Here is a 13,209-nt window from a genome sequence, read left to right as displayed (position 1 = left end):
TCTTTGCAATCAGATATTCAGTCCTACATGAAATCTGCTGTTGTTCTTTTCTGACTGATGGAAGACACTTCACGTGTGTGTGTATGTGTTGGGTAGGGCAGGCAGTAGCTCCTCAGGTTGCGTTTGTGCAGTCCTTACAAAGTGGACATTACTGCCGGGCCGGTGCGTCCGAGTAGCTCAGACAAGGCTGTGGTGCAGTGCTGTTGTGATGTATGTGTATGAAAGCTGAGCTGACCAAAAAAGTAAAGATGTTTCCTTATTTATTCTAGATAGAATTTAAAACGCAGCACGCTTCAACTTGAATGGTGTTTAACTCATCAACCTTCAATCCACTGATGTTATACTTCTGATTTCTAGTCTCAGTTGTTCTGTTGTTTAGAATCAATTACCCTTCAACACAAATTGTCATTTTGAAATCAAAGCTAACAGGTTTTGAGGGAAAAATATATTTCATTTAGATGCAAAATGATGCTACAATACACAATTGTCTGATGATTTTTCCACGCTGTTGAGTGGGTGGGGTTAGTGGAACTGCATTTAGATCTTTGGCCCTAAATGCACATCAAAACCGCTCTCCTCAGAACATGTGGTGACATTAATGTTAGAAAAAAAAGGAAAGGATAAAGCCATTCTGGGTGTCAGGTGGGTCAGCTCCACAGCTGGGCGCTGGAGATGCTCCCAGTGCATCAACTTCAGAGACACCTGATGCCAGAGAAGCTTCCGTGGCCCATCCCTTCCCTGTCACCCCGCCTCCCACCAGTGTATGGTGGTACCTGCCGCTCTGGCTCCCTGCCCGGCCCTGGGACTCACGCACCCTTGCCTGGAGCTGTGAGGACACAGCCCGACACAGGGCCAGGAGCCCATCGCCTCCTCCCTCTGCCCATGCGGGATGGGGGTGGGCACCGGCTCGCCCGCCCACCCAGCACCTTCCCTCCTGCTTGTGTGCTGCGAGCCAAACTCCTCCTGTCTGCTGAGCCCTGAAGAAACAGGGACGGATTCATGATAAATCATGCTGAGGCGGTCCAAGCTGTTAACTAGGATCTCACCGGGCTCAGCCAGGCTTTCTCTCTTCTCAGGCTGAACTGGCTGTTGCTTCCTGGCCTTTGGCCACCCGGAGCAGCCTGCACTCGTCAGCAACGGCCTGATTTGCCAGTGCTTCTGCCTAGATCCACGCGTGCAGCAATTGGGAAAAGCATGACCGCCAGTAGCGACAAAAAATCACATCTTCAGAGCCTGGCGTGGGTCTGGGCTGCTGGGAAAAGGCCAGAGAGCAAGTGCAGGCAAGCTCTGTGTGTAAGAACGAGCAGGTAGAAATCTCTTCGTACTGCGTAGGACAGTCGCCCTGGTCAGGACCAACTACTGTCATGGATTTGGGACTGGGCTGTACGTGTTCAGGCTTTCTGGAGTCAGAAAGCATTGCTAATGGCGCACGTACAAATCTGCTCACCAGCTGATCTGAACTAGAGAATATATCCACTCGGATAGGAGCAGGATCACAAGGGGTTTGGACTATCTTGCCCTTGCAAAAGCTGTATAAATAAAGAACGACAGGCAGAACTGAAAGCCTCACGTCCCCTCCCCACAGCAGGGCTGTGGCACCCCTTGGGGAGGAGGTGTCCTCTCCCTCTAGGACTCTGGTAAAGGCTTAGGTTGCTGGCTGTGCTGTAACAGGGAGAAGTGTTAGTATTCATAACTTTAAAGTATAATGTAGTGAAATAATCCTTTAATTCCATATGGTGTGGAAACTAAAGGCGCCTCAAAACTATACCATAGATTTACTGCTGCCAAATGGTACAGGGTTTTAAATTAAAATAAATATATTTTTTAAAAAAAGCTCTCAGAAAAGCCACATTAGGGTGTTTTTGACATGATATATAAGCTTTCTGAAAAAGGCTTTTGCTAAGTTCTCAGTAGGTTTATTTATTTTGCTTTTTGTTACGTGCTAACCAGGCACCACTACTATGGAATTATCTGAAGTGGTTTAGAGATCCAGCAAAGCAAACTGCAGTCCTGAGAGGATGATGCTCCCTGTAGTATGGGGCTCAGCTGCCCTTTCATCCTCCCTTATGCCTCTTAACGTGATCGACCATCTCTGTCCTTCATTCTTTTCCTTTCTGAAACAAAAGGTATCAGAGCACCATGTTGTTATGGGTTATCCTTAGGAGCATTTTACAGCTTATGCCCCCCATCCTTTCATTTCACAGAAGTGTCTGACTAATGTAGTAACTATAGCAGTATTCCTGTAGATCCGTCCTACTCCTAAGCCTGTATATTTAGGTTTACTTTACCCTTTAACTTGGAATGGCAGAAGGAAGTATAGCAGACAGCTGCTTTCCCTGGGCACAGCCGAATATTCAGGTTGCACTTTTGCTGTCACAAAATAGGGCTGAGTATTTCCCTGGTGCAAAAATAGTTCCATTAGATTTCAAGTCACCTGAAATCTCTCCATGCCTTGAAAGAAGAGTTACTGTTAGTGCTTACTATTTACAGCAGTTTTATGTTGCTGTTTTTGCATCTATTTTGGTTTATTCATAATCTTAGCAGTTTCTGGCCAGTTTCTTCGTAACCTGTAGGCACGAGCTAGTCTTTCTCTCTTTTTTCTTCATCAAATGGTCACTCTTAGTGTTGCATATCCCTATGCCTCTCCTTCTCCCCTCCTCATGCTATCTCATGAGAGAGAGAAATACCCCTCTTGCTCCTTCTGTCCCTCCTGGCACTTTTCAGCTCTGCATCTATTTTGCATTACCCTGCAGGGCAGCAGGGAGTGATGTGTCTGAAGTTTTTTGACTTGATTTCTGAGCAGTAAGTTCTTTTCACCAAACCGTGATCTGCTAAGTTTACCTTGGCTCACCAAGGGCCAAACTCCCACCCAGCTGCTCTCTCCCACTCCCCTACCTCAGCCGGGCAGGGAGAGAAATTTAGATGAAAAAGCTCCTTAGTTAAAGACAGGGAGATCACCGCTTACCATCACAGGCAAAACAGTCTCAACTTGGGGAAAACTAATTTAGTTTATTGCCAATAAAAATAGATTTGGATAGTGAGAAACAAAACAAAAATTGAAACACCACCTTCTCCCCCAACTGAGCTTCATTTTTTTATTCCTCTGTGCCACACCCACCCCCCCCACCCCCCAAGTGGTGCAGAGGGATGGGAGTTGTGGTCTGTCTGTAACAGCTCCTCTCTGCCACTCCTTTCCCCTGCGCCAGCATGGGTCCTTCCCACGGGTGACAATTCCTTGAAAAATCTGCTCCAGCGTGAGCTTTCTGGGGGACACAGTTCCTTCAGGGAATATCTACCTGCTTCGCTGGGGTCTCCCATGGGCTGCAGGAGAATCTCCACTCCAACTCCTGCAGCACCTCCTCCCCCTCCTCCTCACTTATTCTCACTTTTTGGGGAGGAAATCGGGTGTGGTGAAGAATCAGAAATAAAACCGTCTGCTGAGTCCCAGCCCAGCACTTCAGCCAGCAGCCATCCTTCCAGATCTTTTTTTCCCCTTTTCCTTTCTTACTTTTAATAGAAGTGTAGTTATCTAGTTCAGTTCTGCTCGACTTTGGGTATCCTCCGATAGATTTAAAGGCACTACGAAATAATAGGTTCTGTAGTGCATTAAAAGATTTCTAGAAATACCATGTGATGATGCTAAGAATGACCAAAAACTCCTAGAAAAGTTTTGGAGATGTGAGTGTGCACCAGGGTGCCAGCGCTGTGCCATTCAGCTGGGGCAAATGGACTCGAGGTGCTGATGATCACTTTTTTTTTAACATACTCCATCTCTCACACTCGGGGAATCCTTGAAGCTATGCAAGTTCTTTGTGAATTAGCAACACTGTGTTTTTAGGGTTTTGTGCTTTCAATCTAGAAAATGTCTGTATTTCCTCTTTGTGAGACCCTTTAGATGGATCCCTACGTGGAAAAATACACTCCCACTGTACAGTAAAAGCGTGGAATCATACGTGCTTTTTGCAAACCCTTCTTCATTCCTTTCTCAGTGCAAATTAGAAGAGTAACAGCTGCGTTAATGTGGGAAGGTGCTCAGTAAGACGCTTGAGTAGACATCATGGGAGTTTCATGCTGGCTTTGCTTCTTGCGTGGGGTACCCTGACAGGAATGAGACAGGAACAAGAGTTGTCAGTGCTGCACTTAAAAATTTTTAAAAAGGGCAATTGCGTTTTTGAGGGGAAGATGATTTTAGGGTTCCTATGTGCCCCAGAGTAATGCACCAAATACATGCAGTGTAACTAAAGATCCAGTCTTTTATTTGCAGACCGTTTTTAGCAGCACTATGTTGTTTCAATGTTGTTTTAATTTTAAGTGGTCGAATCTGTGCAAGTAGATTGAAATGAGCCATTGCCTGTCCACATTAAGTGTTCTCATGTGCGTTTGTGTGTAACTTTAGGTTCTTAAAAGAAGACAATGGGCACATTTCCATGCTTTATTTCTTAAATTTAACACAGATTGATGGGTTTTGGAATAAAATGTAAACCCTCAACAATTTGGCACATGTAGAAACTCAACTTGGAAAAAAAGAAAGGAAAATATGGAAAGCTTATAAATCTTAACTTGGACTTACTTCTGAGTTTGCTGTCTAGTCTATGCAGTTCACTTTGTTCCTACAGAGTTTCAGGCTCAGATATCTTGGTCATATCCTCTTATTCCTTGTAAATTGTGTCTAGAAAAATGACACCTGCTGGGTTTCTCTTCTCTGTAAACAGCTGGAATTTGCAATGTAGAAGTATAAAAATAAGCCATTATGATTAGTTAGCAAATATCTAATGTGTGAAAATTGTGTACAAAATAAAGTGGGGTTCTAAAAATAAAGTTTGAGACTGGAAAAAATTCTTCAGGCCTCAGTTACAATAAGAGTTTTTCCATCATTGAGCGGATGTTGACAAAAGACTGAGTCAGGGAAACTTGATCCATTTTCCTCTGGGTGGTTAAATTTTAAACATGGAACCATAAAATTACAGTACACAGTGGTCCTAGATAAGATCTGTGAGTTATATATGAAGTATAAGACTTCTTGAATTCGTTATCCTCCCCCCTGCCTCCAAAAAAATGCTACCTAGATCTATTAGATCTGACTGATAAACCATTCCGTTTGACATAAAAATCTTTTTACTTGAGATTTTCTGGCTGAGCTGTGGAATATTTAGTTTATTTATTAAATTGTAAGTGTTTGACAAATAGCTCTAGTTCTTATGTTATATTTTCTTTGAGCTGAGAGTACACCTGTGCCATTTTTTGCAGTTGTGCTCATGCATTGCAACTCAATTGTGTTTCTGAGCCTTTAGTTTTCTGTACTTTCTCCTGTCTTTCAAGTAATGGAGGGCACCCAAAGCTGCCTTTTACTAATGAGGGGAGTAAGAGCTGAAGGTGAAGCAGCACACACATCCCAGACTTGCAGATGCAATCTGCTTTTGTAGTGATAGGGAGAAACTGATGGTAACCGTCAGGGTGAGGGTGCTTCGTGCACTCCTTTAGTGAACCTGGGAGAGAACGGCTGTGGTGTATCTGGGTAGTAATGTGTATCAGGGAGAAGAGCAGAGGTGTAGATCTTGTTTGTGTGTGCCTATAAAAGAGAAACTGTCTGAATTTTTGTGTGTGCTTGTGCAGTATGTTTATGGGAGAACTGGAAAAAATGAGAAAACATAGAAGAAAGGCAGTAAAATTTGGTGGAGAGAGTCCACAGAGAAGGAACTTTTGGTCTCCAGTCATGAAATGGAGTTGAGTGTGATTATCTATTCCTGCACAGTCTGAAGAGACATTACAATGAATATATTTATAGTTAGAATAAGTTAGTTGTTTGGTATTTGTTATATGAATACTGGTAAGTGTAGTAGGTGTCTCATAAAATACTTCATTAGCTACCTCACCAAGTATCTTCTCTGCATTTACCTGTGCTGCCAGTATTTACATATGTGATTTGAAATCTAAATTTCAGAAATTGACTTTTTGCCAGTATTAACCTCAGGAGTAACCAGTCTGCACAGGAAGTTAGTTCAAACAAAGCATCAACAAGGCTAAAACAAAATTTTCATACATTCAAGGAAGATATAGGGAAAGATATGTTAAAACATATATATATATTTGACATGGCAGGAGATGTTATTCATATCTTTCTTTTGCTGTATATATGTATGTGTGCTCGTGGACATGTGTGTAATGTATGTATATGGTAAATGTTCATTTCAGTATGCTGCTGTTATAACATGTTGACCTGCACAATCCACAGTGTAAGAGAAAGCAGATGTGTTCTCAGTTGTATTGAAAATACAGTTTGTAATTTTTTGGTATTTTTTATTTATTTCAATGCCAGTAAAGTTCATTAAAGCTGGTTTGAAAGGCAAAAACAATCTGATACTTATTAAGTAGATCATATTTTATGAACATTGAGCTTAGTCAAGAATTTTTTATAGTACCAGGCAGTGTTGTTAGGGGCTAGTCCAGCAAAAGGCCTCCCCAGAGCGATGGCTGCTCCATCCCCGGAGTGATTTCCATTGATCTTGGATCCCCAATGCTCTGATGCTGTAATGAGGGAGGGATTGATTCTGCACGGGCTTCGATGTGGTGGTAGCTTTAAAAACTGCATCTATGGCATAAATAACTTGAGAAGGCTAAAAGTTCCCGGAATTAAGGCCTTAAACTGTGACTTCTATAGGACATGAATGCTGCCTCCCTCTGCCTGCCCGCTCTTGGCCCGCACACGAGCTCTCGTGCTCCCGAGCTTGCTTTGCTCCCTGCGTTTATGGCCTTGCTCAGATGCTGCCCCGGGCCGGTGGCAATGCTGCAGCACCACGTAAACACTGCTTTGTGTCGGTGTGGGGTTGGGCTAAAGAAGAGCAGCGAACAAGGGGACTTACTTGAACCAGGCTCAACTCTTGCTCTCTTTGTTTTTTCCTCTTTCCTGCAGCTCAAGCCAGGTCAAAACAGTTGCCGAGACAGTGACAGTGAAAGCGCCAGTGGGGAATCGAAAGGTTTCCATCGGAGTAGCTCTCGGGAAAGACTCAGTGACGTAAGTAAAACTCCTGCAGCCAAATACTGCGCTGATTAACCCCTGGTGTAGTTTTCTGAGGGATGTAAATCATAACAGGATTTAGTTTTTGGGATGGTTTGTTGCTAAAATCCCCTTCCCTTTGGGGGGTTGGGAGAGGACGAGGTGACTTAGGTCTCCTGCCCCAGTTCAGTAAACTTCTTAAAGTTTCGTACAATGTCTGTCTGTCTGAAAACACTCATTCATTTTGAAATAGTTGAAAGCCATTTAATGAAGTTAAAATGCTCTGCATAGCTGAGAAGTGAGATGGCCTCTTTTTACCCCAAGTGGGGAAGGAGAAGAATGTATTTCTTTGGGCTAAATACTGTCTCTATGAAAAGTATTAGAGTGTCTAGAGAGACTCAGCTAATTTATATATAATGAATTGATATAACATGGCCAGCAATAGCATAAGCTCTGCCTTTATTGCTCTACCTAAACTGCTGTGGAAGGTCCTAAGATGGCAGCTCTGTGGAGAACGTTTTTCTCCATTGAAGAATGCTGGCCATTCACTGAATGACACGCATGAGTTATTCTGACATATGAATGACTACAGAAATCTTTCTGTTGCTGCAATTAGATTATTATTTATTATGTGTACCATCACAATCCTTGAGTGTTTTATTCATGGCTCTGAGTCCTCTGTGCTTCATGCTTTACAACACAGAATATAAAGACAGCCCTGTCCCAAAAAAATATCCAAATTGGGGATTTTGTAGGTCAGATCCTTTGCTGGTAAAAGCATGGATAGCTTCATCAGTCAGACCAGTTTATATCAGCCAGCAATCTGGCCCTACTTTTAACTAACCCACGCTTTGGAAATGGGGATTTTATCGATAGCATGTCCATGTAGATTTGGATGACAGATACCAGATGGTGTCCTCTATAGGCCAATCCAATAAAACTGAATTGAACAGACATTAAAAGAAATACCTTTGTAAAGGATACATTTCGTTGTGCAAATTTAAGCCTGAAGGCACAGCTAGCAATTTTTGCTGAATTGTGTATATCACTGAAACAGCCTCCTGATATATTTATTTATTTTTTCCGTGACGCTGTGAAATCTGTAGCAGTCCCTTTCCTCATTCCTTTGTCACGTTATTTCAGAGGTCCGTTCTGCCCCCAGAGCCAACCTTTATGGGTACATTCAGTCAGCTAGTTCAGAGCCTGCCCCTCATAGCTGTCAGGTGAGGTGAATCTCAGGGCTGTAAGATATCTTTGGAAGAGGAGAGTGAAACCAGAGGAGGTAGCACAGGTAGCAGTGGATGGCAGCTGACCGTCAGCCTGTCACCGTTGCTATCTGAGCTTGCTCTGAGCCCTGTGGCAGCTGAGAAGTCACTGCAATGAACTTCACTATTACACAGCACCTTCCAGCAAAAAATTTCACGGCTCCTTACAAACATGGTTTTAATTTAGCCTTGTCACTCCCTTGCGGCGTACTGAGTGCAGAGCTCTGAGGCTTATTTGAGCTTCCCAGCAGCTCATAGCATTGCAGTGCCAGACCTGGCAGTGTGAGCAGAATCCCGGTTCCCCTTCCACTGATCACATACAGTTTTCTCTGATGATTTTACAATACTTTCCCTTTGTCTTGACACTGTGGCGATTTAAAAGGAAGTGGAGAGCAAATATAACTTCCCTAGTGCACCTGAGAGAGGACATAGGAATTCACAGGTTCCTCAAAAGGAAATTTTTCTAAATATATATGAAAATGTATATTTTTAAAATGTTACGCATAATTTATGTTTCTCTTAATAAGTAAAGTTCCTTTATGTTTTCATAATTCATTGCAATACAAGCATGTCTCTCTGTGGTCTGGTGTTGCCAGTTCAGCTGAGATTTGAAAAATACACACGACAGAACTCTCATCTTGCCTGAGTGTGTGGTGGCCTTTCCCAGACTCTCAGTTAAGAAGAGTAGATACCATTTTGCATTCCTCTCTCCCAAAGACAAACACTCCATGTTTATAAATGACAGGGCATTACAAAATGGTAGTGATACTTGCACTTCCAGCTGTGGGGGAGCCCACCTTGAACTATTCTCATGTGAGCAAAGACACATCAAGAGCTTAATAAGGTTATTTTAAATAATATCTTTTGAAGGAGTGAGTTGTCTAATGATACCTACCAATTATTGTCCCAGAAAAACTACAGACAAAAGAGTAGGTTTTCTCTGAAGATCCTTTTCTGTGTTTACAACTATTTTCTCAGAAAAAAATATGCAAAAAGTTGTGTACTCAACAGAAGATAGAACAAAAATATAAAATATTGGAGACAGATTAACCCTGAGGTCAGACAGCAAATTTTGGACATGAAATATAATGGATCTCCACTGATGTAGCCCGACAACATTGTAAGATGAAGCATGGCTACCTCATGGAAATATGTATAATGAATGAAGTGCGTATACTCTAGGTGGATGATCAATTTTCAAATCCCTAGTTGTAAGTAAGCTGTTGAAACAGAAATGTTAGCTTCATGAGCTTTAATGCGGAGCCTAAGTGATAGCTTAGTGACAGATGCAGAATGAGGGAGATAGTATAATGAATATCCAGTTGCAAACTGACATGTCAGTGGCTTCATTCCCTCTCCTGTCAGATATCTTTCAACTCTGCATATTGTAAATGTACCTACAGTCCTTGGATAACACAGATTGATGCAAAGTGTGTTTACAATGGATGACTCCTTTCCAGGCTAATGAGATCCAAGCAGGTAATTTGCAGCATTTGAGAGAGAGGTGGTCAAAAATGAAAAGAAGATAATTCAATGAAAAGACATGTTAAACAGGAGACTTTTCTCATAATGAGGCTTGAAATAGCATCAGACAGTAGGAAGAGGAATATCCTATGTTCCTGTCAGATGCAATGCAGTGAGACTGATTTCTATCAACTCCTTTCTTTGTCCTCATCTTGCACACGTGTACACACATGCACACACCCCTCTGTGAGAGAACATAATTAGCAGAGAACTTGACCTCTGCTAGATTAGGGATAATGATTGCTCGAATGCTCCATTGCAAGCATTTGACAGTGCCCTAATACATCTCCCCGTTTGAATTTCATAAACCCATTTCTCTCTGCCTTTCTCCCCTATATAGTGTTTTTTGGAATGACAACTTGTTTTTTCCTTTATGGGCAGAGGTAGCTCCAGGGCCCTAAAAGAGAAATTGGAGAGCTGCTCTTCCTTTATATATAGGGTGCTGTAGTCAGTTTAATCTCATCAAAATCTTGCCAGTAGTAGAATTCATTTTGTTGAGATTTTGCTTGGAGACAAGATGGCAGCGCTTTCTTTTTGCCTCAGCTTGGAGTTCAGTCAACTTGTTTTCCTTATCTTTTTGTATGTATTTATTTTGAATTGAGTCTTCTCTTCCCACTTTAGAATACGTGGGGTACTTTTTAGCCATGTTTTACAAAGCAGCTAGGAGTTTACTTGAGGAGAACGTGAGAATTATAGCTAACCTGGATGGTAACTGCACAGAATATTCAGGGGTTCAACCACCTCTTTGCTAATCAAAGACAAATTTAAAAAAAACGGATTTCTTTGGTGCACATTCCTAAATTCCTGATCTACCACAGAACTGAAGCTCACACTCAGCTGTAAAGTCCTTGCTAGTCCTGTTAAAAATCTGATGTTTGTCAAATGAACCTTGCTCATCGTTTTGGTAATGATGATGTGAGCCCTCACTGCCGGGAGCGGGCTGACAAGCTGCTTTGGGCACCCTCAGCCTGGCCTGCTGCTTCTGGTGTTGGCTGCAGGCTTTCAGCAAGGGCACCAGTAGTAAAAGCCTCTCCCATGTGGTCATCGGCTGGGAGGCAGCACAGCTCTTCCACTCTTGCTGCACAACAGAAGCGTGGACTGCCTGGCCTCTGCTTGCTTTTGCTGAGCAAGGAATCACAAGCTACGACAAGTAGTTGGCACCTTTTTGTTGGAATATTGTTCCAATTCTGTAGTAAGGAGTGGGACAGGAATCCTTCCATTTGTCCCTTAGATTAAAAGTCTCACCTCGGGCTCTCACCAAAGCTGACACACTCTTTCGTGAGCGCTGCCCTTTCCCCGGTGCTTTGTAGCTGTGTTCTCCTACAGAGTTGTGTACTTTGCGCCTGAGAATAGGTTACAACGAGGCATCAGTGACCTGCCCACCAGGTCTGTTGCTGTCTGCTGCGGGAAGAACGGTGTCTACACCCCCGGCAGTGTAATCCTGTGGACAGCTCAGAGTTTTGGCCTTAAATATGGGGTATTTTCAATTCCCTGTCTCCCATCCCTCCCACCTGTGTACTTGAGCCCAAAGAGAGACAAATTGAGGAACAGTCTTTGGGTTATGTGCTCTGAAGTCCTTAGTACTTCTCCAGAATATCCCCTGGTAATCTTGGCTGTATCTAAAGTGGAATAACACCAGCAAAGCTCTGTGTGTGTTTGGGGGTGTGTGTGCCAGAAGCTGATCAGCTGCAGTGGCTGCTCCTTTGTGTGTGTGTCTATGCGAGGGTGTGTATGTGTGTGTTTGTGTGTCTAAGGTTGGGTGCTTAAATGCTTTGTTGCATTATGTTAATTCCTCGGCAGTGCAATCAAATTCATGTCGTAATTAAAGCTGTCAGTTGGAAGGCAAGCCAATCGCCAAGAAAACACAGCATAACAAATGAAGTGAAATGATTCTGCGTGTAGCTATACAATGCTTCGCCAGGCATGAAATTAAATAAGTAATTTGATGTTGACATCAGAAATTGAAATGATACCCACTGTTCCTTCATTCAGTCAGACCTGCATAAACAATAGCCAGAACAAATATGTACAACACAGTCTTTCTCCCCACCCAGCTCCCCAAGTAATGCACAATATATATGCAAAATGGGTATAACTGTGCCTTCCAAGACCTCAAGGATGTAATTTTCTTTGGTACACAATAAACTAATGCTTACATGAGGGTTACTACATTTTTGCTCCTGGGCCAAAAGTTCTTCTTTTTAAGAAAAAGAAGAAAAAAAAAAAAAAGAAAAAAAAAAAGGGGGGGGGGGGAGCAGAAGGAAAATAACAAAATGAAAACCCTGTTAATTTTAAGTAAGTGACTTGTGTTTTGCTGATGGGCACCTGATGCAGGCTTCTGCTGGTGGTTGTGTGAATATCAAATAGTATATCTAATGTCGAATTTTGCAAAGGGTTTCGGAAAGTGAAACCATTACCTCTATTATAGGCACACTTTATATAAGAGATGTAGAACCATCCAGTGCAGGATCACGACTCAGCATGGGCTTGTAAAGATGCTGCATACACAGTATCACATTCATCAGTTGGTACCAAGGCTGGGCACTGGGTAGTGGGATCCTTTCGCTATTGGGAGTTATCAAAAAAGGTGAGAAGCTGTCTTCTTGCATAGCCCTTGCTTCAGCCTATATGCTCTGTCAACACACAGTTCACAACACAGCTAACTTAGTCATTCATGCATGTGCAATAGTTTTTCTTACTTCAATTAAAACGTATGTACTATCCATATGCAGCATGCAATGTGTGAAGGGCTATATTTCCATCCGGCAAACTCAAATTCTCTGAAAACGCACAGTTGTTTCTTTTCGGTGAAAGTCATTTGACTGCTATGTTTCAACTGTCCTTCCATAGCCATTGCAGCATTGCTTTTGAAGGAATGGAAATACTCAGTGGGAAATATTTTGTTTGGTTATTCTTTTTTCTTTTTATTGTTTTGTTTTGGTACTTGATCCTTCCAAAACTTGGAATAAAAAGCAGACAAAAATTACACACAGATGCAAAATGCAAACTTTGGAGCTTTCAGCCTGTAAAGTAAGTTTTAAAAATTGTGAGTGAAAGAGAGGACTCGATTGGCATCTGTATATAGCTTAAACAAAAGCGGTTATAATGATTGCACGTGTTGTACTTTGTGGGTAGTTCTCTACCTTAAATTAAAAGAATTTAAACGGCATGAAGCAGAAAGCAGAATGAGCAAAGCGAAAGGCAATGTATACGATGTGCTTTACCAGGAAAGTGCATGCATTAGATACTAAACCGGAATGTGCTGAAATGTGCTCTCTACCAGGTGTTGCAGAGCCGCAGCCTGCGGGCCGCAGTGGCTCACAAAACCACTGTCTGTGGCCCAGCAAGGGGACTTTCTAGCTGGAATCAGCAGCCGGGCTGTGTGATGACTGGGGCAGGTTTTTCCCAGCTGCCTGGTCACGGGAT

General features: G+C 42.6%; 1 protein-coding gene across 6 annotated transcripts in view; it reads left to right on the top strand.

Moving 5' to 3' along the window:
* AUTS2 (activator of transcription and developmental regulator AUTS2) overlaps positions 1-13,209 on the top strand; it is a 793,559-nt gene that overhangs the window by 350,608 nt on the left and 429,742 nt on the right. For all 6 annotated transcript variants that reach the window (XM_042791833.1, XM_042791837.1, XM_042791835.1 and 3 more), the window contains one exon: positions 6,911-7,012. In XM_042791833.1, coding sequence (XP_042647767.1) covers positions 6,911-7,012 — 102 coding nt within the window. The remainder of the gene's footprint in view (positions 1-6,910; positions 7,013-13,209) is intronic.

This window comes from Tyto alba, unplaced genomic scaffold, assembly GCF_018691265.1.
Source record: "Tyto alba isolate M040663 unplaced genomic scaffold, T.alba_DEE_v4.0 Super-Scaffold_19, whole genome shotgun sequence".
NCBI lineage: Eukaryota > Metazoa > Chordata > Aves > Strigiformes > Tytonidae > Tyto > Tyto alba.
This window is presented reverse-complemented; position numbering and strand designations above follow the sequence as displayed.